Source organism: Typopeltis vanoorti, chromosome 17 (assembly GCF_054136105.1).
Source record: "Typopeltis vanoorti isolate ZY-2024b chromosome 17, IOZ_Tvanoo_1.0, whole genome shotgun sequence".
NCBI lineage: Eukaryota > Metazoa > Arthropoda > Arachnida > Uropygi > Thelyphonidae > Typopeltis > Typopeltis vanoorti.
Genome location: NC_143565.1, coordinates 91193032 through 91218904, shown reverse-complemented (window position 1 = coordinate 91218904; position 25873 = coordinate 91193032). Strand labels below are relative to the sequence as shown.

The 25873-nt window shown below is 35.3% G+C and overlaps 1 protein-coding gene and 1 non-coding gene across 2 annotated transcripts in view; one reads left to right on the top strand and one right to left on the bottom strand.

The window, feature by feature from the left end:
• Positions 1–25873, top strand: part of LOC150097624 (uncharacterized) — a 350600-nt gene that overhangs the window by 234342 nt on the left and 90385 nt on the right. Inside the window, exon 7 of the mRNA XM_090406960.1 lies at positions 11397–12305. Within this exon, the coding sequence (XP_090263086.1) occupies positions 11397–12305 (909 nt within the window). The remainder of the gene's footprint in view (positions 1–11396; positions 12306–25873) is intronic.
• On the bottom strand, positions 25544–25616 carry TRNAF-GAA (transfer RNA phenylalanine (anticodon GAA)). Its single transcript has one exon. It is a non-coding gene; the product is annotated as a tRNA-Phe (tRNA).

Here is a 25873-nt window from a genome sequence, read left to right as displayed (position 1 = left end):
AAACTACCGGTGCAGAGTCCCATCTATTCCAACATGCCTCAGATTTTCTAACATGGTTCGATATGTGAGTGTATCAAATACTTTATTTAGATCAATAAAGACTACCATGGCAATTTTGTTTTTGTCTAAGACGGTATTTATTAATCTGTAAAGTCTTCCAAGAGAGATGTTGTTCCCTTATTTTTCTGAAAACCATACTGTGTTTTGGGGGTAATATGAAAGTTCTCTGTATATGCTGTGAGTTTCTTTAGTACTATCCGCTCCATAATTTGATTGATTATTGGTAATGTTGCTATGGGTCTGTAATTGCTGATTAAATTTCTTTTTCCATGTTTGTATATGGGTGTGATTATGGCGGTCTTTAGCATACTTGGTATCTGTCCTGTTTTAAATATTTTATTTATTAATTTTAGTAGGATAGGGCCTAAGCTAGTTGCATGTTGCTTGATATCTTTAGGTTTAATGCCATCAATTCCTGGGCCTTAGTTTGGTTTGATTTGATGTATTACAGACAGAAGTTTTGCTTCTTTTATGGTTGGAAACCATAATGTCTGTTGATAATAATAATGGTAGTGAATGTATTTCTTGTTTTCTCCAAGGTGAATGTTAACAGATCTTCCTGTCTGTACATAGTAGGTTAAGTCACAGAGAACTGTACTTAGGGAAGCAGATCAAAGTTGTTAATTTGACATGTAGTTGAATATAGCGTGACAATTATATTTTATTAGTACTTTGGCTATCTTTTCATATATACCTCAGATAAAAATGGAAATTCTTATGTGTTTAGGGATGGGGAAGTAGAGGAGGGCCATGTTTTATCTTTTGTGGGAGCTGTAGCCATTAACTAAGAAAGTATGGTGAAGTTTGTTGAGTTTTATGGAAAGAGCTGCATCATTAGAACAAATAATCCTAGCTCTGTGTATAAATGTTTTTAGAATTACATACTGTTCGACTGGATGATGATTCGATTGTTTATGTAGATATCTTCCTGGGTGTGTTGGCTTTCAATAAAAAAATAAAAATAGTTAGCCATCTGAATGGCAAGTGACTAATGTGTCAAGCAATTGAATTCTTTTCCTAATCAATTTTGGCGTGTTGGATGTTAAGCTAAGTTACAAAAGAATCCAAAGTGTCTTCCCATGGGCCTAAATGGCAAAGACATCAACAAAGTGTCACCACACTAAGGATTTGTAGGTAGCTGTGGTAAGTAAATTGGCATTCTGGGAAAAGAATAATGGTTTTCACTATAAGCTATAAAGTGTAAGGTGATGCACCTCAGGATGAAAAGATTCATACTTGTATTATGTTGTTGGCACTTGGAAGAAATTGATGAGGTTAGGGATGTGGGGATGATTGTAGATAGACTTGAAGTTCAGAGGACATATTGCCAAAGTTGGCAAAATAACTCGAAGATTACTTTGATGTTGAAGAACACATTGACAAGTATACATAGGGAGGTTATTATCCCTCTTTATAAGTGCTGTGATCTGTGCACTGCTGTGTACAGATAAATGGAAGTAATTAATTCATCTGATGGTGAACGAAGAAGTTGAATATCTAAAAAGGACAATTTGTTGACTTTTCCATTTCCACAGTAAATTTAATTTTTGGATGTAAATTGTTTATATTAAAGAAAAAAAAGTAGGTAATGCATCTTCATTATGTAGCAAGATAGCAAAAACATTGTCTATATAATGAAATCAAAATGAAAGCTGAGTATGTATGGACAAGATAAGAATGCCTTCAAAATGTTTTAAATAAAAGTTAACAAATGCAGGGAAGAGTGGACTTCTCATTGCAGCTCCTTCAACTTGACTGCAAAACTTATTCTGACAGAGAAAATATCCAGAGTGCATAACAGTGTCGAATGATTTCACTGTATCCTGTGGAAATGCTTCTGAAAGTAGATGCATCCTCAAGAAGAAGAGTATTTGTGAAGAGACATTCTATATCAAAGCTAACCATTAGATTAGTGGACTTTAGGAAAACATTTTATCAAGAAAATCGGAAGAATTTTTTATAAAAAAAGGAGGAGTTGCCAATCTGAGTTTTCAGTAGGTGTGTTAAAAATTTGGCTGTTCAATAAGTAGTTGAATCTATGCAGTTGACAAATGGACAAAGAGGAATGTCTGTATATCTTGGGTAAACCATAGAACCTAGGGATTGTAGCGAAAATCAATTGTACGTTTTTCTGTGGTAGTAAAGAGTTCAGTTTTCTGAGTTGTCTGTTAGTATAATTGTAATCCAATTCTTCATATGTTGATTGATCCCATAATAAAACAGTGACTTTTCTTTTATAATTTGCAAAATCCATAATAACAGTAGTGTTCCCCTTGTCAGACTTAGTAATACTGAGATGACTGTTGCATTTTAAGGATTGTAGTGCTTTTTTAAGCTAAAGTGATGTTTGTAGGAAGCTTTGAAACTTTATTGCGACAAGCTCATACTATTTGTTCTACACGTCAACTATTACAGCAGGAATCTTAAACATCAAATGATATTGAAACTCAATAGCTTCTCAGAAAAGGCCACACAACTGCTTTAAAATTTCTATAATTCTAGGTTCAAATAACAAGGAAACAGTACGTCATGTTTCAATTCCTTACATTTCTGGCATCTCAGAACCCATTTCCAGAATTCTTAAGAAATACAATTTAGTGACTACTTTTCTTCCTATCAACAAGTTATCAGCATCGCTTCAATCTTCAAAAGATAAACAGTCTCCTCTTGCACTCCCTGGTGTTCCTTGACTGTCATTGCTCTTACTTTGGAAAACTGGCACTGTAGAAAAGAGAATACATGAACACTAATTTTCCATTAGCAACAGTAAATCTGAAAAATCTAGCTTGAAATTTTGTTATACATTATTTTATGTATAACATCACACAGCACGGAATAGATACAGCCCACAACATCCTATACATCCAATGACCATCATCTGAATCACATTTACTTTATCAATGTGTATAAATTTGAATGCTTGTTTAAAAAAGCACTGAGAGTTTACTTCACCATCCAAACTTAAATTGGAACAACTACCTCTCTCTCTCTCGCTATCTTAGATATGGGAAAGTCTTATTTTAATTGCACATCAATATATACAGGAATACCTCGATTATCGCGATTCTTAATTTATCGCGGTTTGTAATTTGATACAAACTTCCAATTATTGCGCTCCAAATTCGAATTATCGGGGCCGCAAAATGTAGCCCACTACATATGCAACCAGTTCGAGTCGCCACTCTCCATGTATTGCTCTCTTGTAGCACTTTGTTTTTATCCGATGGCACCTGCTCACCAGTAACTGTCCGCCTTTGCCTGAAGCACATGTGGATATTTATTTCTTATTTCCCCTACAATGAATGCTAAAAGAAAAAAAGGATGATATCAAGTCTACCGCTATCAAGAAGAAATGCAGAGTGATCAGCTTAGAAGATAAGTTGCATGTAATAAATAAGTATGAAGCATGCATAACCAAAGACAAAATTGTATGAGAGTACGGTCTAAATGAATCAACTGTTCGCCATATTTTAGACCACGCTGCAAACTATAAGCAACTAGGACAAAGCGCATCGACCTCGTCTGGGTCCCAAACTACGAGAAACAGAAGCCATCTTATGATTGAAATGGAAATGCTATTGTCAGTGTGGATAGAAGATTGCAACCAAAGAAAATTCCTCTTAGTCAAATGACTATAAAAACAAAAGCATTGAATTTGTTTGAAACTTTAAAAAGAAAACAATTAGAAAGCGAAAATGATTCGGTGGCAGTAGTGGAAGAAACTTTCTCTGCAAGTTTAGGGTGGTTTGATCGATTCAAAAAGTGATCGAGCATTCATAGTGTTCGTGTTCAAGGTGAAATTGCAAGTGCCGATGAAAAAGCAGCAGCTAGTTTTCCTGGTGAATTGCAACAGATCATTGAAGAAGAAAATTATACCGATGATCAGATATTTAATGCTGACGAAACGGGCTTATTATGGAAAAAAATGCCCACTAAAACATTTTTAGCAAAAAATTAAAAATCGCAGCCTGGCTACAAGGTTTCGAAGGAGAATGTAACACTTTTACTATGTGACAATGCTTCTGGAGATTATAAGATGAAGCCTCTCTTTATTTATCGTTCACAAAATCCTTGCTCGCTTAGAAGTTTAGATAAAAGTTTTCTTCCTGTTCATTGGAGATTCAATAGAAAAGCTTAGATGATGAAAACTATTTTTGAGGATTGGTTTAAAAACTGTTTTTGTCCTGAAGCTGAAAGGTACTGCAAGTCATTAAATCTTGATTTTAAAATCTTGTTGATATTAGATAATGCACCTAGTCACCCAACAGCACTGAATGATTTGTGCGAAAATGTAACAGTTATTTATTTACCATTTAATACCACTTCTATTATCCAGCCAATGGATCAAGGTGTAATAACATCCTTTAAGGCATATTACTACAAAGAAGTTGAAAGTTTATTTTTCACTTGGTTAGAGTATAATAAATTTAGTTTAATCCTTTATCCAAGTGTGAGCAAACAAAGTTTGCGCCTGAAAGTATCTTCAGGACTGGGGTAAGGTGGTACAACACCAGGCAACTCGTTGCCAAGGTGGAGCAAGCTACCAACACTCCTGTCTCAGTATCTCGTATAATGCAAAACACATCTCCTTGCGGATATGTCTGATGTTATGCATTAAGGGAAGGGCCACTACCCAGACTAGTTTTGACCTTTATTGAGGTCTCTTCAGTGGGAGCCAGGTCCAAGTTACCCCAGTCCTGAAGATACTTTCAGGTGCAAACTTTGTTTGCTCACACTTGGATAAAGGATTAAACTAAATTTATTATACTACAAAGAACTTTTTCACAAGCAATAGAAAACAGGAGATAAAGCTGTGACTTTGACAGAATTCTGGAAGGCATTCAGTGACGTAACGTCTAGCAACCTGAGAGTGGCGTGGCAAAAGATTATTCCTCATTGTGCAAATGATTGTAAAGGATTTGAAAATGAAGTAACCCGTGTTATCAATGACATAACAAAGCTTGGCTTCGATCTAGGACTGAAAGAAATTGAAAAAGGTGATGTTCAGGACCTGCTTCAGTCACATGATAAGGAGCTGAATGATGAAGTCCTAATTAACCTCGAGAGAGAGAATGTGCTTATGATGCTCAAATCGATGATAATGACGAACAGATGACATGGCACAGAAGGAATTTACCCTCAAAGAAATGGAGGAAATGTTTAGAATTGCTAAAAATTTTAAAGAAAAAAATCTTGAATGGTGTTCCTAATTTCGAGTGATCAATGAAAGTTCGTCAGGAAATTGAAAATTTTATCCATTGCTACCGAGTTTTATACGAAGAAAAAAGAAAGAAAAAATTCCACCAGACAACTCTACACCAATTTTTATCCAAGAAAGAATAATTGTATGTATTATATGTATTCCTTATATATAAATAAAGATTAAAGAATAATCTCGTTTTTCTAAATGAACCTTCATTTTTTACTTAACGCGTTTAACACATTTCTTTTTCACTTCATATATAAAATTTAATTAATAAATTTGAAAACTCCTTGGCAATGATCACCCATTTTACACGCATTATTTATCCCGATTATCGCGGATTTGATTGTTGCGGTGTTTTTCGTGGCAACAATAACTGCGGTAATCGAGGTATTTCTGATGTATATATTTTTAAATAGCTATTGAATTATCGACATAGCAATATTTCCTGTGTTATACCATTGCATTATTTTATGTATAACATCACACAGCTCTTACTGTTTCAAATCAATCCATTGTTCACGTTGTACTTTGTAATTAACTCTAGTTGCTACTAATGATGACGTGTAATATTCAGGCTGAAATGAATTCTTCTCATCATTAATTAGTTTTTTCATCTTCATTTCTCAGTGGTTATTTTGATCAAACATCTGTCTGAATAAGAGCTGATCAACATTAAGTTTGCAAGATTTTACAGCAAGATTAGTGAATCCACCATTGTGATGATGGATTCACTAAGTCTAAATTCACTAAACATAAATTTAGATAAATACTGCTGTCATTTTCAAACTTAAATTTAAATCTGTAAAAATTTAAAGGTTACCGAGACCTTAGTGAGCATTCTTAATTTAAACTGTAATTGTTCACATCCACAGAATTTGATCATTCGTTTTACATGATTAAAGCTAGGAGTTCCATGCACTGTAAATGCAGCTACCTACTCCGAACTGTTGTGCAAATGTTATACATGCTTGTTTTGTGTGAATTTTTCTGTACTTCAGTTTTTCTTTTCTATTTGCAGTATTTATTATTATTATTATTACCCTAAGACACCATGGAGTCAGAGACTCATCTAGGTGGTCCTTTTGTCATACACACAGCTCATCATACCATGCCTTCAACAAATTCTCTGCAGACAACACACTCTCAGGCAAGGCATTCCACTCATTCACTCTCCTGCTCACACCCTCCTTATACATCTCCCAGGGATGACCGCTTTCTCCTCTGATCTCCCACCATTTTTTATAAAACCTTTTCAATAACCTCTCACTAGCTTTTAGGTCTCTATCATCTCACCCTTCTTTCTCCTATTGACTATAGATTGCATCTTTTCAACATTCCAGAGATCAAAAACTACCTTCGTCAGTCACCTCTGGACCCTTTCTAACATCTCTTCATCCTTTTTGAAAACCAAGTGACCAAATCTGTGCACAGTAGTCCATGTGTGTGGCTTAATCAGAGCCTTATACAATGGAACAAGAATCTCCTTATTTCCAGAAGTCATGTCCTCTGCATCATTCCCAGAATTCATTTTGTTGTCCTCACAATTTTGGCAGTGTGTTCTCTAAATTTTATATCCTTATTCACCATCACCCCAAGATCTCTTATTTCCTCTACCTCCAACAATATATCCCCACCAAGCGTAAATTCTACATCCCATCTTTGTTTCCCAAATTTTAAAACCTTACACATTTTGCAACATTGAACTAGTATCCCCACTGACGTGCCCATTCACTCAATATATTCATGCTGTCTAATTGTAAGACTACATCTACTCTACTCGTCATAGTTCGTCCCGACTTTGCATCATTGCAAACAACTGAATATCTCCATCCAAATCCTCGCCAATATCATTAACATAGGTTAAACTGCAATTGGTCCTAAATCAGACCCTTTAGGTACACCACCACCACTAGAGATTTTCCTCTTTTGGGATATTCCTCCCCCATACACAACTTGCTGATACCTATCAGATAGCCAAACTTCAATCCAGTGCACTAATCTAATATTCAACCTTATCTGCTGTAGTATGACTATCAACTTGTATTTCTCAGTAATGTTTTCTCTAGTACTGTACATGGAAAGGAGTTTATTTTCTTAACATATTCTGTAATTATACTTAAGGAATTCTTGATTTAATCCTTTTTCCCAGTGTGATCAAATAAAAGTTTTCATAAATTATTCATGCACAAGGCTACCTCTGTATAGAGGCTGTTAACTTCATATCAAACTGCCTCAATCCCATAATGAAGGGCACACATTTTATGAATGCATATACCATCCATTATGGGAAAAGTCACTGCTTAGACTTATTTTGACCTTTAGTCAAGTTTCATTATGAGGCATTACTCATGGTGATACTGAGAACTAAATCGGTGCAGATGTCATGTTTTTCATAGATATGTAACAGAATAGTATATCGTCACATTATTAAAATTTTCTGGATTAGAGAAATGTGCAAGTTTTTTCATTTGGTTACAAAGTACATTTATACTTGTCAAGAAATTATGTTCTTGTTTTCATCCTTTACCTAAGTTTGTGTAAACAGAAGCTTGTGCATGAGGTATATTCATGACTAGGCTATGTGTATATATAGATGCTATTGATTTACACCCAATTGCTTTGGTATCCTCTTTTATTTTATTTTTATGTGATTAACACCCATGGAAGGTTATTATAAACTTATAGTAGATTCATACTGTGGGTAGGATAAGGATTTTTTGACGTTTATATTTTTATTAATTTAATTAAATTTTTTTTTTTTTTTAAATTTATTTTTGCCAAGTCCAGAAATCCTTCTCTAGAGACCAAAATGGAACTTTTTCAGGCCACTTCAGGCTTCCAGTAAGCAGAACTTCAGGCTTCCAGTAATCAGTGAGAGAGACCACTGATGATGAAGTTCATCTCCCACCTAAAGACAATCTTAAATATCCATGCTCACATCAGGATTCAAGTTTGCAACCTGGTGATTGGAGAGCGGATATGTTAACCAACCAGGCAAGCATATAGGTGCGTCATGCATAAGTGTTTGTTTGCTCATGTTTTAGTGGAAGATTAAAACATGAATATAATTTCTTGTCAGTAGGAATTTAATTTATAACCAAGTGTATGGGAGGATGTAATATTTTAATAGGGTACACTGTTTTGTTACTTAAATACTGAAAATGATTTCTTCAGTGATTTAGCTCACACTATACCCACAGGTATAGTTCCTGCTGATGGAGCTAAACACTGTGTTCTGTGCATTATTCTATATTGATGTGGTTTGATGTAAAGCCAATAGCTTCTATATGGATAGCCTAGCAGTGAAGATAACTTTAACAAAGTTTTGTTTTTTTTGCACTTGGGTAAAGAATGGTCAAGTGTTTTACTTCTGACTCAGCTCTCAGATCCATAAGTTAAAATTGGTTTGAACACAGTCTTGTATACAACCAATTTAGTGTTCTGACTAATTTCTCTCTTATTCCATATGAATATAATTTATCAAGTATCATTTACTTTATAACTAAGTGAAGAAACTTGGATCATTTTCTCTAAGCTTTATTTTGTATTAACAGACCTCTGTTAATACTAAACAAATTGTGGGCGGGGGGGGAGGTATTGCACAATGTATTTATCATACCTTAAACTCTTTTACAGTACATTTTAGCAATGCATTCCATTCTCCACATGAAATAATAATGAACAGTTTAAAAAGTCATTCACTATGACCTTGTAAATTGCATCAGTTTTCTTTTCTTTCAGTCTTCTTCTTGTTGTGCTATCTTCTATCGAAGGTCAGCGACCATCTTGGTGAACAAACTGCGTTCTTGTGCTAACCTGAGCAGTTGTGCACTGCTCTTTCCTGTTCACATCTTGATGTTGTCAAACCATGATATTCTTTTTCTTCCTCTAGTTCCTTTGCCATCAATTCTTCCTACCAAAATAGTTTGTAGAAGTTTGTATTTGCTGTTTCTCATGATGTGGCCAAGATATGATGTTTTTCGTTTCTTGATTATTTGTACAAGATGTTTAGCTTTGCCAATGGATTTTAAGACATCTTCATTGGTAATTTTTTCTGTCCATGATATCTTTAGCATTCTTCTGTATAGCCACATCTCAAAGGCTTCGATTTTCTTGATGGTTGTTGCCTTCAATGTCCATGTTTCAACTCCATAGAGCAGAATAGACCACACTTCACGTAGCATTTCTTTATTGCAGAATAGTTTAGGTCTTTATTGCAGAATAGTGTTCTCATTTTCATGAAGGACTGCCGTGCAACTTGAATCCTTGTCTTTATATCTATTTCTGGATCCCACCGTTCATTAAGCCAGCAACCAAGATATTTATATCTTGACACTTAATCAATATTTTTCCCATTGAGTGTCAGTTTCATTGATGAGGCTGGATGTTTGCTGATGATCATGTATTTTGTCTTGTTGATGTTTATATTTATTCCCATTCTTTGGCTTTCTATGTATACTCTGTCAATGAGTTTTTGGAGATCCATAATATTATCTGAAATTAGCACGGTGTCATCTGCATATCGTAGGTTGTTAACAATCTTTCCATTTGTTGTGATTCCCTCTGGACATTCTTCCAATGCTTTTTTAAAGATTACCTCTGCATATATGTTGAACAGGAGTGGTGAGAGCACACATCCTTGTCTCACTCCTCTTTTGATGTTAATATCACTGGTGGTAATGTTGTCTAATTAAACGGTTCTAATTGACTGATTCCAATACAGATTTGTTATTAGTCTTATGTCTTGTTCGTCTAGCCCTTTTTGTTGAAGGACTTCTATTAAGTTAGTGTGTCTGACTTTGTCGAATGCTTTTTCAAAATCTATGAAACACATAAAGACAGATTTCTGTTTTTCTATGCATTTTTGTATCAATATTTGGGTACAGAAAAGGGCCTCTCTAGTACCAAAACCATTCCGAAAGCCGAATTGTGTTCACTTAGAGTTTCTTCACTTTTTCTATAAATGCGATTCTGAATTACTTTCAAAAATATTTTTTTTTTAATGTTTGGCTCAGTAGACTAATAAGTCGGAAGTCACCACAGGAATTCGCTTTGGGTTTCTTTGGGACAGCGATAAATGTAGAGTTGAGCTAATCTGATGGAAATTCATCACTTTCATATATTTTATTAAATAGTTTTTCAAAAAGTTTGTTATCTGGTTCTATTAATTTTAAAAATTCTGTTTGCACACCATCTGGTCCACTGGCTTTTCCTGTTTTACTTGTTCGTATAGCATTTTCTATTTCGCATTTCTTTCAGTCATAGGTGATATATTTTAGGTATGTTTTCATAGTGCGTTCACCAGAAGTGCAGCATTTGCCTGCATTTCAGAAACATGTAAATTTAAATTCTGTCTAGGATCTGAGAAAGCTTTATGTGAAATCTTCAACTGAGGATGAGTTATCCAGTCTATGAAAGTGACAGGCATTTTTTCTTTGAAACTCTAGTTTTTCATTTTACAAAAACACACCACCCAGTTTTAATGATACATTCTTAACAGACATAGCACGCTGGCTTTATAATCTTGTTGCTTGTAAATTTTTTTCCAACCAAACCTTATTGAAGTATGGGATGCATGTATAGGCTCATTCAAAGAGGCATGGATAATAAATTATGGAGAAGATTTAGTTATTTTTTAAAGATGATGCAACAGTTTTTTAAAAAAATATTTCTAATGCTGGGTTTCTGGATCACTTGAGAAGTATCTCATATGCCATTTTGTGAAGTTATTTGAATAGAATGCTATCTGAACAAGATTTATTTCTTTATTTGTAATTTTGGATCTTCTCTTTATGAAACATTTGATGTTATATATTCTGCTTACATAGCACAATTCCATAAGATAATGATTTGAATCATTATTTTATGGAATAGTTGAGTGTATCTCTTAAAATAGAAAGTTTCATATGGTATTTGCATTTTTAAGTCACATTTCTTATACTGTATTTGATTCCCTTTTCCACTCATACTGGGAGAAATTTCTCTCTCACTTTCAGCATGGTAATGATTAATTTCAGTATAATGAAAATTCTCCATTAAATATTATCACCATATTAATTCAGCATTATATTACTTAAGTGACCTTGCTGTCTATGACTTCACTAAATGTAACATCTGTTTACTATTTCAGATGGAAGGCTTGTTCTGAAGTTAAATGCAGAACAAGAAACTGGACCTGGAAGTCCCAAATGCCACTGGGTTCAATCCCAAGATACTCCAAGGCTGCCACCACCTGTTAGAAAAATAAAACACAAGAAAAAATGGTCAAATCAAGATCGCTCCTCTTTACTTTCACTCGAAGAGAGTAAAGTAAAAAAGAAAATGGAAGGGGTGTTTGACTCTGATCCTTGCGTGACTTCAGGGAGTGAGACTTATATAGTAAAAAAAGCTAAACTGAAAGATGATAGTGCCTCATCAGAACCAGGAACTTCTTTTTCATTGCTATACAGTTCATCCTGGACTCCCCCTGTTGCAGATGGTAAAGATGCAATGGATATGGATGACTGCTCCTCTAAAGCAAGTGAGGATCATCCTTTGTCATCCCCACTTCATGTGGGACCTTCTGTGATGAAAAGTGAAACAAAATGTGAAATAAAAAATTGTTCATTGCCTGGAAACATAAGTGCAAAATGCAATGATTTGGATGCCGGTGAAGTCAAATATGATCCCCACGTTTCAGAAAAAATTAAAACAGAACCAGCATTATCTTTTTGTTCTCCACAGTCACGTTTAGGTTCAAAAAAAGATGATAGTGCCTCACCAGATCAGTTGTGTTTTAAAGTGGACAAAAATTCAGTGTACTCATTAAAAACTGATGCAAATTGCATTCGTGAAGTTCAGGGTAGTAAGAGTGCCTTGGTTCGTCACAGTCCTGTATCTCAGGTCAAAAGAGCTGTTTATAGCCCATGTACAAATACAGTTTCATCTCATTATAACCAAACCAGAGGCTATGATCGCATGCTTAGTTCGCCTCCAGATTCTTACTATTTCAAATCTCTATCTCATGTGGCTGCCTTTCAAGCATCATCCTCACCAAAAGGTAATTATGGCTTATATAACATATCTGTTTTAGTATTCCACAGTTTAATTTTGAACATATGCGGGATTAGTACTCTGTGATGTGTCTGATTTAATTCCTTTTGGCATAAAATCTGGATGAAGAGAAAGCAAGTTCTCCAAAAAAAAAAAAAAAAAAAAAGCTTAATTTTTATTAAATTAATTACAATTCAATATATTGCTGTTGATTATCTGAGAGGTGTTTAATATTCTTAAATAGAAACTTAAAAAAAAAAATTATCCTTAATATAAAATTTGATATATGGTAGAGGTAGTAGATGAATTTCTTGTTTGTCTTTAGATCAAATTTTCAGATTATCTAATCCTTAACCTACAACATTTCATGCACGGAAGTCACTTTTTGAATGTTCTAATAATAAACCAAATCAGTGTCTATGTAAGAAGACGTTAAATAAAGTTTGCATTTGTTAAATTATTTCTAAGAATATAAGGTGCCAAGCAAGATACGTTATTTTTAGTTAAATTCGTTATAATAAATAGGGAACTTTTTACACATACAAAATAAAGTTCATATAAATTACTGCAATCTACCCTTCCTTGAAAAATAGAATAAAATTCAAAGAAATTGATTTATCCTGTATGAAGAAAGAGGGAATTGCTGACTTCCAGTAATAGAATTAATGTTACTGAGATATTGATTTTCTAAGCTATGACTATAGTATTTTTTGTTATGGGCTAAATCTGTTCCATTGCACACAGGTATATTTATTTTGGAATATTTGTTAAAATAGTATATTTCAAGCGAGAGTATAATTGAATTATATAGAAATTTTAGTATTATTTTAATATTATATTTCCTATTGTTATATAAGGGGGACTGGAAAGTAATCAATTTTTTGAACTACATTTTTAATATAAATTTATTAAAGAACAAATTAACATTATTCAATTCTGTAATGTAATCGCCATCGTTAATTATAACCTTATTCCAATGATCTACTAAGTTTAGAATTCCTTTTTTGAAAAAAGTTTTTTTCTTTGGAGGCAAAAAATGATATCAAACTCCTTTGGACATCATCTTGCGAACGGAAGGTTTTATTTCTTATGCTGTGTTCTAAGGACCTGAATAAGTGATAGTCACTAGGGCCAATATCCACGAATATGGAGTATGTGGTAGAAGTTCCCATCCTAACTGCCTAATTTTTTCTTGAGTCATTCTTGCAGAATGTGGTTTTGCATTATCTTGCGGCAAAATTACCCCTTTTTGATTGGTAAGCGCGGGACATTTGATTAACAATGCTTGATGTAGTCGCTCTAATTGTTCACAGTAGATGGCTGCTGTGATAGTCTTACCTTGTTCCATGAGTTCGTAATGAATAATTCCATGAATATTCCACCAAACGCACAACAGAACCTTTTGTGGATGAAGTCCATCTTTAGGTGTTGGAATTGGAGTTTGATTTTGAGAAAGCCACTGTTTTTTGTGTTTATTATTCTTATACAGCACCCATTTTTCATCACCAGTTACGACTCGTTCCAAAAATGGGTCATTTTGTTGTCTGGTCAACAATGAATTGCAAATCACCCGTCTCTGTGCTCTATTGTTTTCTGACAGTTCATGCGGTACCCATACACCCTGTTTAAGAACCTTGCCACTCTTATGTAAGTGCTCTTTGACAGTTGACCATGATGAATTAAGTTTCTCTGCTAATTCTTGTATGGTTTGTTTTGGATCTGATTCAATGAAAGTCTTAAGAGCATCGTCATCTAGAGTAAGAGGTCTTCCAGATCGAGGACGATCAGAGAGATCAAATTTTTTTTTTTGCAAATCTCCTAAACCATCGCTGACATTTGTTAACCTTCAATACATCTCCATAAGTTGAGCAAATGATTTTGGTAGCCTCGGTAGCATTCTTTCCTTGGTGAAACAAAAACAGCATACAATGACGTAAATGGTGCTCTTCAACTTTAAAGTCCTCCATATTAAAAAAAAAAATCTAAAATTAAAAAAAAAAAAAAAACAGATTTTTTAAATAGAAAAGTAATCCTAATATTTAAATAAAAATCAAATTTAATAATTTGTGTGTTATTTAAGAAAAAACAATTGGCTAAAAATGACCTATTAAAAATAATTGATTACTTTCCGGTCCCCCTTTTATGTAGATTTGAAGTAGGAAATAATCACTATTTGAAATAGAAAATAATCACCAGTTTTAAGCAGAATAAAAATTGATGTTACATTGAAAAGAAAACTTTGTACAGAAGTTCTTTTAAAATTCATTTGAATAGCTTTCAGAGAAACTGTGAACTTGAATGCACAAATACTATTGAGAAAAATGAAATGAAAAATGAGGAAAGAAACTCTGGAGAATCAGTAGCAAAATGAGGGTGGGGGTATGATTCAGCAAAGGAAGGTATGTGAATTTGTCTGTATTAAAAAAAAAAAAATACTTCATGGTGGACTTATGAAGATATTCATAGTCCTGGAAACAAAGAGAGCACATTGAAAGATCCTGGCAGTTAAGTTAATAAATGGCTTAGAGAATAGTCAAAAAGCTCATTCTATATAGAAATGAAGATTGGGAGAAGATTTTTAAAAGAAAATAGAATTAAAATATTATGAAGGTACCAAAATATTCTGAAGCTTATTGAAAAAAGCTTAGAAATGGATGAAAAATACTGTAAAATGGATTGTATGATAAAGATAACAAACCAGGAAATATTCTGGATGTCTCAAGTAGTTATTTTGAAAGATTATTAAATGGGACAAGTAGTGACAGAATAGTGGGAGAAAATATTCAAGGGATATCCAATCAGTACATATCAATACTGCTAATAGAAAATGCTATCTGAAATGTGGAAAGGGCAGTAGAAGTGATATTTGACTAGAACTGTTCAAATAGGGAAGTATGAATGCCTTATTATTGGCTGCACTGCATAATTTATAAGATAGACTTCTCATGGTATCCATCAATGATAGAGGAAATAAAACTGTATGGGAGAATTACAGGGAATCTTCTTCACAATTTTCCAGGTAAGATTTATACTAGCATACTTGAGAAGAGGCTAAGGAATATTGAAAGAGAAACATGGAGAAGAACAAACTGGTTTCAAGCAAAATAAGTGTTGGGAGAATTAGACTTTTACTATAAGACAAAGGATAAGATAAACTATTTAAGTTCTGTAGATTTGGAAAAGGCATATGATAAATGCTAAAAGCTTTTTAAATGCTTCAGTTCTATGGTGTAAACAGGATATTTTACAGAGCAATGTATATATATATACACACACGAGGGACATCCAGAAAGTAAGTTCCGTTTTTAAATATTTTCACTGCGGCATTGCAATTGCAATGGTGCACATGCGTGCTGAGTTTGTTGATTCCTTAGCAAGACGTTTGGTGCCATTTTCAGATATTCTCGCAGTGCATATGCTTCTTGGTGTGTGTTTATAATGTCTAAGAAAATCAAATCACCTGCCGCATGTGAAATTAGGTCAGTTATCCATTTATTGAATGTGAGGAATGTTAAAGCAGCTGAAATTCATCGGCAAATTATTGAAGTTTATGGAGAACACGCAGTGAGTGATTCGATGGTACAAAGATGGGTAAGACTTTTTAATGAAGGAGGGACAGGTGTGCATGATGATGAATGGAGCAGGCGACCATCTTTAGTGACTGACGATTTGGTATGTTCAGTTGATAACAAGACTTGACAGAATAGGGGATTCACTATGACATCACTCTCTCACTGCAATTTCCAGAAGTTTCATGTTCATGTTTTCATGAAATTGTGTCGGAGAAACTGAATTATCAGAAATTGTGTGCACGCTGGGTGCCGAAGTTGCTTACAGAACAACACGAAGTGAATCGGCTGGGCAGTGCATTGGAATTCTTGACACGCTACCATGAGGATAACAATGCTTCCCTGAGCAGGCTTGTCACCGGGGACGAGACTTGGGTGTCACATGCAACCCCTGAGTCCAAACAACAGTCCATGGAGTGGATGCACACCTCATCACCAGTCAAGGCGAAATTGAACACAATGGTTTCCACCCGGAAAATCACGTGCACTGTGTTTTGGGACAGAAGGAATTTTGCTGGTAGACTGCTTGGGTCAAGGCTCAACAATCAATGCGAGTATGTACTACTAAACTCAGTACATACTCGATCCAGAATAAATGACGTGTCATGCTTACCAGGGGGAGGGGAGGGGGGGGGACGTTGTTTTGATTCATGATAACGCCTGCCCACACACGGCCATTGTAACACAACAACAACTTTTCGCCATCTTCGGCTGGGAACAATTCCATCATCCCACATATAGTCCTGACCTTATGCCAAGCAACTTTCACCTGTTCAAACATCTGAAATCTTTCCTTGGTGGCTGACGGTTTCATAGCCTTTAATTAAATTATAAGTCGTCTGTTAGAAGTAACATCTGTTAGCTTTCTCTGTTATATATTATCTATATTGGTCACATTATGAAGAAAAATGCCATCAAACCTTATATCAAAATTAGAAATATTCAAATCATTCTTTTATATTGTGTAGGTGATGTTATACTCCTGTGTAAATCCTGTACAGTTTTCAGGTATCTTTAATGAAATTGAAAATGAATGAATTTTAACTGCTGTAACATCTTTATATGAAAACCAGTTGAACTATGAAAATAGATGATACAGTGAAAATAAGTAGAAATATATAAAATATTAAATGCATTTTCTCACTGGAGAATGAATAAGTAAAATACTGAGCTATTTAGTAGAATTTTTAGTGATGATAGGAAATTAAATTTCAAAGTGGATAGAATAAGCAAATATGATATGAGGTAGCCATTTGAATAAATTCGTGTGGAGTAAGAGAGATGAATCAGAACGCTATACAAGCTATATACAAGACATTGTTATCCAGTTATATCTTATGGAACTGAAAGTCTATTTAGAAATAATATCTGATCTCAGGCTTGAGACCGCAGATATGAATTCTGAGAATAATTCAGTGAACAAATCACATTAATCTCAGAATTATATAAATGAAGAACCAAATGGCCTTAAAGGAACTTGCTATTGATACACATTCTGGAATATGTTGACACAACTAATTTAATATGACCATATTGGTAACCTGACAAATAACAGATTAATTGGGAGAAGGGGGAATATGTTGATTTCATAGTATTCTGTACATACAGTGAAGTGCATAACAAATTTCATAATTTTTATTTTAATTTATTTTATGTTGTATTGAAATAAATAATTCTTATTGAAGAGAAATGTGTTATAAAGTTTAAATATGAATGAAAGTTGATCAACTTTCAGAGATGAACTGCAGACTGAAATACACACAGACACATAAAAAAAAAAAAAAAAAAAAAAAAAAAAAAAAAACCAAGAACCGTACTTTGGGGATCCATTAGCAAAACCTGAAGGAAACATTGATTGATTCATCCAGAGAGGCATGTGGTGAGATTGTCTGCAAGGATAGAAAAATCAGAACTTGTTGGTGGACCCAGGACGTTAGAGAGGGTAGTTTAGGGAAAAGAAGAAACCTATCAAAAGTCCTTGCAAGTAAGTCAGCTTGTTCTCTTAGAGAATACAGAGAAAAATGTAAGAAAGCAAAGCACTGTTTAAAACTAGTGAAACAAAAGTCACTGGTAGATTTTGGTAATAACATAGAAAAGAAATATCAGGAAGTTGGCAAAATATTATTAAGAGAGACCTCCAAGGTGTAATGGACTCTCAAGGGAGACCACATACTACCCACACCAGCAGTCATATTTGTTTTTAAATTCATTGACACAACATCCAATGCAAATCCATTCCAATCGCATACCATTCTGAAAGAAAAATCTATCTCTCACCCCCTTCTTGACTGCATACATTCTCTACTTCCAAGGATTCCCTCTTGTCCTTTTCCCACCTTCCATAAAATGAAAAATTCCATCTACCAAAATCCTGTATGACCATTTTAGAAGTTTGTGAGTCAATCATATCATTCCTCCCCTCCTTTTCTCCAATTTGCTAGTCTCTTTCTTCAGTCTACAAATTCTCGTATTCATAATCAGTATAACACAATCCTGATATCATTTTTAACTTTCTCCTTTGCACTCTCTCGAAAGTATCACAATGGAAACAAGGAGAGCAGACATGCACACGGTAGTCCAAGTAAGGTTTTATTAACACCTGGTAAAAGAGGCAAAATGACTTCCTTATCTTTGTGTCAGGGTGGTGCTCTTTTCAGCATTACAGTTATCCTCTGAGTTGTATTTGCAATCTTTTCTATATGGCTCTTGAACTTCAACTTTCTATTTACTAAACTGGATATCTAATCACACCTAAGTGAATGTCTTTATATTTGTTTAATATTTTAATGTTTTATTAGATTCCATAGTATTTGTACAACATCATTTTCTTACATTACTGGGAAATAATGTTTTTTAGTTGTTCTTCTAGGTATTCTTGATTAGCTTTGGTAAGTTTTTTGCATCAGTTCTGCACATTGGTAATCTGGACTAGAGGGAAATTGTCATTTTGCAATAATCCTGATTATAAGTTGTATAAAAATATTTTGTTCTCATGGAAAGTAAGGGATTTGAATTGGCAATGTCATCCTGTTTCAGAAATGGTTCACTCAGTTGGTAATCATCCTTTTGAACTAGTTACGGACTCCTGAAACATTGTGGTATATTTTTTTTGGCTCATAAAGAGGATCTTCCATTGGAAAATCTATACGGCAGCATAAATTCTTTCCATCCATAATGATGACCAGTAACTAAAAAGAGACATTTTTGCACCATCTACTCCGTCTTCTCAATAAAATATTAGCATATCCTCAGCTGTCATGATTTTGATGACTAGTCTGATATTTGACAGGTATTCAGTATGGTAATAGTGGGCACACATTAACATTTACTAATATTGAACTGAAGTCATTTTCACATGCCCACATTTCCAGCCTATTCAAATCATTCTTTGAGTACTGCATATTAGCTGCATTCCTGATTACCCTATCTATAATACATATAGAAAATATGTTGCCTGTCAAATCCTTCCCAATGTCAATAATGTACAGATTGAATAACAATGGACCAATGACTGATCCTTGTGGCACACCACTAGTTACTTTAAATCTTGCAGGCTCACATCTCCCATATATCACTTTTTTATAACTATTATTTTTCAAGAAATTACAACGTATACTAAAATATTAATTATAAAATCTTTAATTAATGCTTTCCTATATTTCAGCAACATTACATTACCATCATCATCAGGGATCACAAAAAAATGTGCACGCAGGCACTAACACTAGCAAATGAGGCTGAAGAAAGGCAACCAAAGTTGGGCCTTGAGTCCTAAACGATGCCCCCCATCGGACTAAATTGGTAGTCTTGGCCATTGGGCTGAAGATCTGAGGATTATGCTTCCCAAATTTGGGACAATCTCATGCGCCCAAATTTGTTGATGTTCGGAAAGTTTTTCAGGGCTAAGGCAGATTCAAGGCCTTTCTCTTGGTTGACACTAACAAAGCTATGAGCGTGTTAGAAGAAGAGTGTGATGCACTGCTGAACGTCGACCTTTGGATGATCTTTTCTGATGTCTCAAATGCTTCAGCTGACAAAGAATTTCAAAAATACATCAGCATATCAAGAAATATGAAAATCTACTAAAAAAATTCAGCTTCCAAGCCTCAACTACCTTTTAACACTGCAGTAAATTTATCATCCTTCACCCCCTGAAGTCTGAAGCAATTAGCACACTCACAAGTGGCTATAACTACTCACTAGTACCTTTAAAAAAAAAAAAAAAAACTGGCTGAAGAAATAATGATCCAAGTAGAACGAGGTATACTCAGCCTTCCCAACCATGTTGTCAACAACATTGGACTGGATGTAGCCAAACCACTAAAAAGCAAACTCTCAAGGAAAGAATTTGAAGATCTGCAAGAAATTAAAAACAACAGGATAGTAATTACTAAAGCAGATAAGGGAAATATCACTGTGGTTTTAAACCATTTGGATTACACAGGTAAGCATGTCTCCTTCTAGATTGTTCTATCTCCCTATAGACTATTGATCCCACTGGTACGCTGATCAGAATGCCCCATAGGTTTCTTAAAACTGGTTTGGCCCGTGGAAAATAAGCTAAAATCTTATAACTCTAGACCCTCCTGGATGTATGGAATACCAAACCTCCATAAACAATGTGCCATTGTGGATGGCATTGATTCATCCACATACAAATTACACATGCATACAACATAATAGTCAGTTTGATGTCACCTCTTTATTCACTAATGTCCCACTCAAAGATACCTTAGACCTTATCCAAGCCATATTTTCTCCCAATATCTCATCCCTGTTTCAGTTCACCATGAACTCAGGCTATTTTGTTTGGTAAGGAAAATTCTACAAACAGAGGGGACAGCCATGGGTTTCTACTTTCTCCACCACTGGCCAGCTTTTTCATTGAGATCTTTGAAGAAAAAGCCTTAAACTCTGCTCGACTTAAACCCATTATCTGGCTATGCTATATAGATGTGTTCTGTATGGCCAGATGGCCTGGATATGCTCCACAATTCTATACACATCTAAACGATCAACACCCCAGGATCCGGTTTACCTTAAAAAAGGAAAACAAGAACAGTCATTCCTGGAAACTCTGATTACATGCCAGCCCGATCCCTGATCTCTGGCATTCTCTGTTTACAGAAGACCTACACATCCAAGTAGATACATTCACCAACAATCACCTCCCTCTCCCTCTCAACAATATGGAGATTATAAAAATCCTATCTAACAGGGCAAAATTAATCAATTCTGATAGCAGTGCAGTAACTACTGAATTTAACCATATTCTCAATACTTTCTTAGCCATTGGCTACAATCCCCCCCCCCATATTAAGACCCAGTTACTGCCCCCCCCCCCCCCCCCCCCCCCCCCCCCCCCCCGAGCAGAGATTACTCAAGATCTAGCATCGTTCCATACATCTGGGGCACATCCAAAAAATTGACAAAAATCCTAAGGAAATACAACCTTACATCCACTTACAGACCATGTAAAAAATTGGCATCCCTTATCTGCTCCACTAAAGACCAGCTACATTCCCTAGACCTACCAGGTCCCTTGTGGTTACAAATTGTCCTACTTCAGCCAAACAGGCAGGACAGCCAATATCAGAATGTCTAAATACAAGGACTACATCCAGTTCCACCAATACAGCCACTCAGGACTTGATCTTGCATTGGACACCCACCACAGGATATGCTTGAAAAAGGTGCCCCAACCCTGAAAACCTTTCCAAACCTCAGCAAATTTAGGTGCACGAGACTTCCAAATATAGGAAGCATTAATCCTTAGATCTTCAACCCAATGGTTAAGACTATCTAATTTAGCCCACTGGGGGGGGGGGGGGGCAGTCATTTAGGACTCTAAGCCTGGCTTTGTTGTTTCTTCTGCCTCATTTGCCCAGTGTTAGTGCCTCTGTGCACATATTATTGTTATTTTGTGGTCCCTGATGATGATGATGGCAATGTAACATTGCTAAAATATAGGAAAGCATTAATTAAAGATTTTATAATTAATATTTTAGTATACATTGTTATTTCCTGAAAAATAATAGTTATGAGTTGTTGTTGTTCAAGTCCATTGAAGAGCTTGTAGATATGACCATGGATCTGTAGAACTGCTTTGACAGTCTGATGGAGTAGAGCTTTTTTCTAGGGTTATTGTCAATTTTCTGTAGAGCAGCAGCAATTGCTGGACAAGAATAAACATGGACAGGTGTTAGTTCAACTCCTGGACAGTTTTTGCATGTTTCAGCTCTGGCTGAATTTTCATGCCTTTAAAATGTTCTGTCTTTAGTCTGGTGATGATTGTGGTAATTTCTCTATTTTCATTAATTTCACTGATTTCATTTTTCTTGATAGTTTGTTTTACCAATCTTATTTTTTGGTGACAGAGTTATTAATTTGTAGTGTAGTGAAGCAAGATACCTCAAAAAATTTTTGAGGTATCTTGCTTCTTTCGCTAGTCTGTCTGCTCTTTCATTGCCTTCAATATTTACAGGGGCTGGTATCCATTGCAGCGTGCAGTTCTTATTTTTCAAATTTAAGGTAGTTAGTAGTTCATGAATTTCCTGTGTGAGATTTGTTTTTCCATTTTTTAATGCTTCGAGTGCAGATTTTGAGTCACTGTAGATGGTTACTTATTTCTTCTGTCATGTTTATTACTGGATTTGAGAGTGAGAATTTCAGAGCTATTTAATGGCTGTTAATTCACAAGTGAAGTTTGAAGTTATTTTGCTAGCTGTGGTTTTGATTTGCATTTCCTTGCCTCCAGATAGAGTTAGAAAAACCTCTGAACCTCCTTGGTTGAGTGCTTCATCAGATGATCCATCAGTGTAGGCAATGACATGGTTTGGATTGTTTAAGTCAGTGTTTCCTGAATTGTGTTCCGCAGAAAGTGAATAAGTGTTCCGTGAAAAATTATCAAAATTAATACGAGCCTGGAATGGTTTTAAATGCTGTGACAAGTTTAAACTTGTTTGAAAATCAGGCACTCCTCATTTTGTGTGTGGATTGTGCTATTAAGGCCAGCGTGCAGTAGCCTTAATAGCACAGTGATAGTGTGCACGTAGCTTTACATTGAATATGAGACCGATGTTACTCAACTCTAACCAAGGTGTTCCATTAAAATTTCGGGATTTGTGAAGTGTTCCGTCGTAGGAAAAATTTGGGAAACGTTGGTTTAAGTGATGTATAGTGTATAGCCTTTTCTTTTATTTTCTTGCTGTGAATCCTTTTTTGAACAAGGTTTGAGGAGATTTAAGTTTATCATTGTGTTTTTTGGTAGAGTATTGGAAAAGAATGGCTGTTTGCTTATTTCAATGGACAGGTGCTCTAAGTCAATCTGTTTTCTAATTTCTTGATCATATTATAACCTCTTTATAGATGACCTCTTTAGTCTAGATTTTCTTGTCCAGGCATCGAAAGTCCTGAATGAGATATGATCCTGTTGTTGGCTCGTGATTCTGTTAAGTGAATTTAACTGTGGAGAGTTATCTTCTGTCTTCTAGTATGTGAAGCCCACACTCTTGTTGAGCTTTTAAATTATTCGTGAATGAGACTGCACCTATGATAATTTTTGCTGCTCTTGATTGTACTCTGTCAAGTTTTTCTTTTGAGCTAGTAGAAGCTGGAGTCCAGATTGAGGCATATTCCATAGTGGGTCGTATGAGTGCCGTATATGCAGTTTTGAATGTCTTTGATATTTGCACTCCACTTGTTCCACAAAGCCTTTTGATGATGTTAAGCTTTTTAAGAGCTTTTTTAGATATATTTGTAATATGAGTTGCAAATCTCAGTTCAGTATCTAGGGTTAGGCCTATGTATTTTGGAGACTGTTTTTTCTATTTTGGTATTATATATTTTGATTTGAGGGTTGTAATTGTCTGTTTTTTCTGTAGTTTAAGTTCCTTTGCCTATCTTTCTAAGCCTTTTATTGAATTATTTAGGACATTTTCAGATTGCTGAGGATTACTGCTAGTGTGCCAGATTGCTATATCATCTGCATAGCATGCTATTTTTGTGTCATTTATTATGTGAGGATGGATATTGCTCATATAGATGAGAAATAGGAGTGGGCTTAAAACAGAACCCTTGTGGGACTACAGCCCAAGTTTGATGCAAGTTGGTGGAATAAATTCCATTAATTTTTACTTTCATTTTTCTTCTTTTCATGAAATCTGAAATCCAAATTAATGCATTCCCCCTTAAGACGCAATTATAGGCAGCTGTGAGATCCAAGAATATTGATGTTGTCTTCTTTGGTGGTTTTTCTTTAAAGCCATCTATGACTGATTGCCAAAGATAAAATAATTGATCTTCTGTACTGTGTTGAGATCTGTATGCAATTTGGTAGAAGTTGATCTTGTTATTTTCTAAGAGCCAGTTCATAAGTCTGGTATGTATTATTCTTTTGTTTAGTTTACAGAGAGTGCTAGTCAAAGCTATTGGTCTGTAGCTTTTACATTCACTAGGGTTTTTGTTAGTTTTTAATAAGAGTATAATGAGTGATGTTTTCCAGATTTTTGATAGTTTACCTGCATTCCAAGAGGTGTTAAATATCTTCAGAAGGCAGTTTTTGGCTATTTTTCCCATGTTTTTAATAATATGTCCAAAGATAGGATCAATTCTGGGTGATTTGTCATTATCAGATTATTATTATTATTATTATTATTCAGGCCTCCATAGAGTCTAAAGACTCATCGTGGGAGATCCTTCCTAAGAAACACAGTCAATCATACCACTCCTTAAACTCGTTGACCGTTCTCGCTCTCACCACTCCATCAGGCAATGCATTCCATGGTTCATCCACCTTCCGTGCAAAGAAACCACTCCTCACCCTCTTGCAAACAGTTTCCTTTCATAAATTCCAGGGATGGCCTCTTGTCATCACGCCTTCCCACTGTTCAACCAAGCGAAAGAACTCCCCAGTATCAACCCTGTAACCACCTCTCAACAGTTTAAAAGTCTCATTCATATCACCTCTCCTTCTATCCACCAAACTCTGTAGTCCACATTCCCTCAGCCGATCCTCATAACTACCATGGTACAGTCCTGAAACCATCTTTGTTATCTGCCTTTGTGCACTTTCCACAGTTAATTTATCCTCTTCAAATCCTGGGGACCAAATCTGAGAACAATAGTCTAAGTGTGGTCTGATCAGAGACTTATACAACGGAATGATAACCCTTTTATCTCTGCAGGTCAATGTCCTTCTCATTATTGCAGCAATCCTCTGTGTTACCTTCACCACTTTTGCAATATGTCCCCTAAATTTCAGGTTTCTATTACTCATCAACCTCAGATCTCTTGTCTCCCCTACTTCCTCCAGTATAACTCCTCCCAGTATGCAGCGTCCCATCGATGTTTCTCAAACCTCAAGATTTTACATTTTGCTGCATTAAACTGACATCCCCATTCATATGCCCATCTATCTAGCTTATTCAAATCCTCTTGCAGAGCTCCCACATCTGCACTATTACTAATAACCCTTCCAAGCTTCGCATCATCCGCAAACAACTGAATATCCCCATGCAGTCCACTGACAATGTCATTGATATAAAGGTTAAACAATATAGGTCCCAGTATTGAGCTATGTGGGACCCCACTTATAACCCTCTGTCTCCTTGAAACTGTCCCACCATACACAACTCTCTGATACCTATCGGACAGCCAATCCTGAAAAAAAACTCACTGCCAAAACCCGGGATTGAACCAGGGACTTTTAGATCTTCAGTCTAACGCTCTCCCAACTGAGCTTTTTCGGCAACTTAAGATGTTTTGCAATTTTCCTGCATTTTTTGTCTTCTTTGTTGTATTGCAGGTTGCTTGCATTAGAGTAATGTTTGGCTATTAAATTTGCTATCTGTTTGTTTGTTGCTACTGTATTGGTTCCTGAGATGACTGTGTTCGAAGAGTGATTAGTATCTGGAAGTGTTGCATTGTTTAATAATCTGATGCTCCAGTGTTGAGTCTTTTCTTGGATCTAGTCAATTGCAGAATTCTTCACACTTTTTTTTTTTGT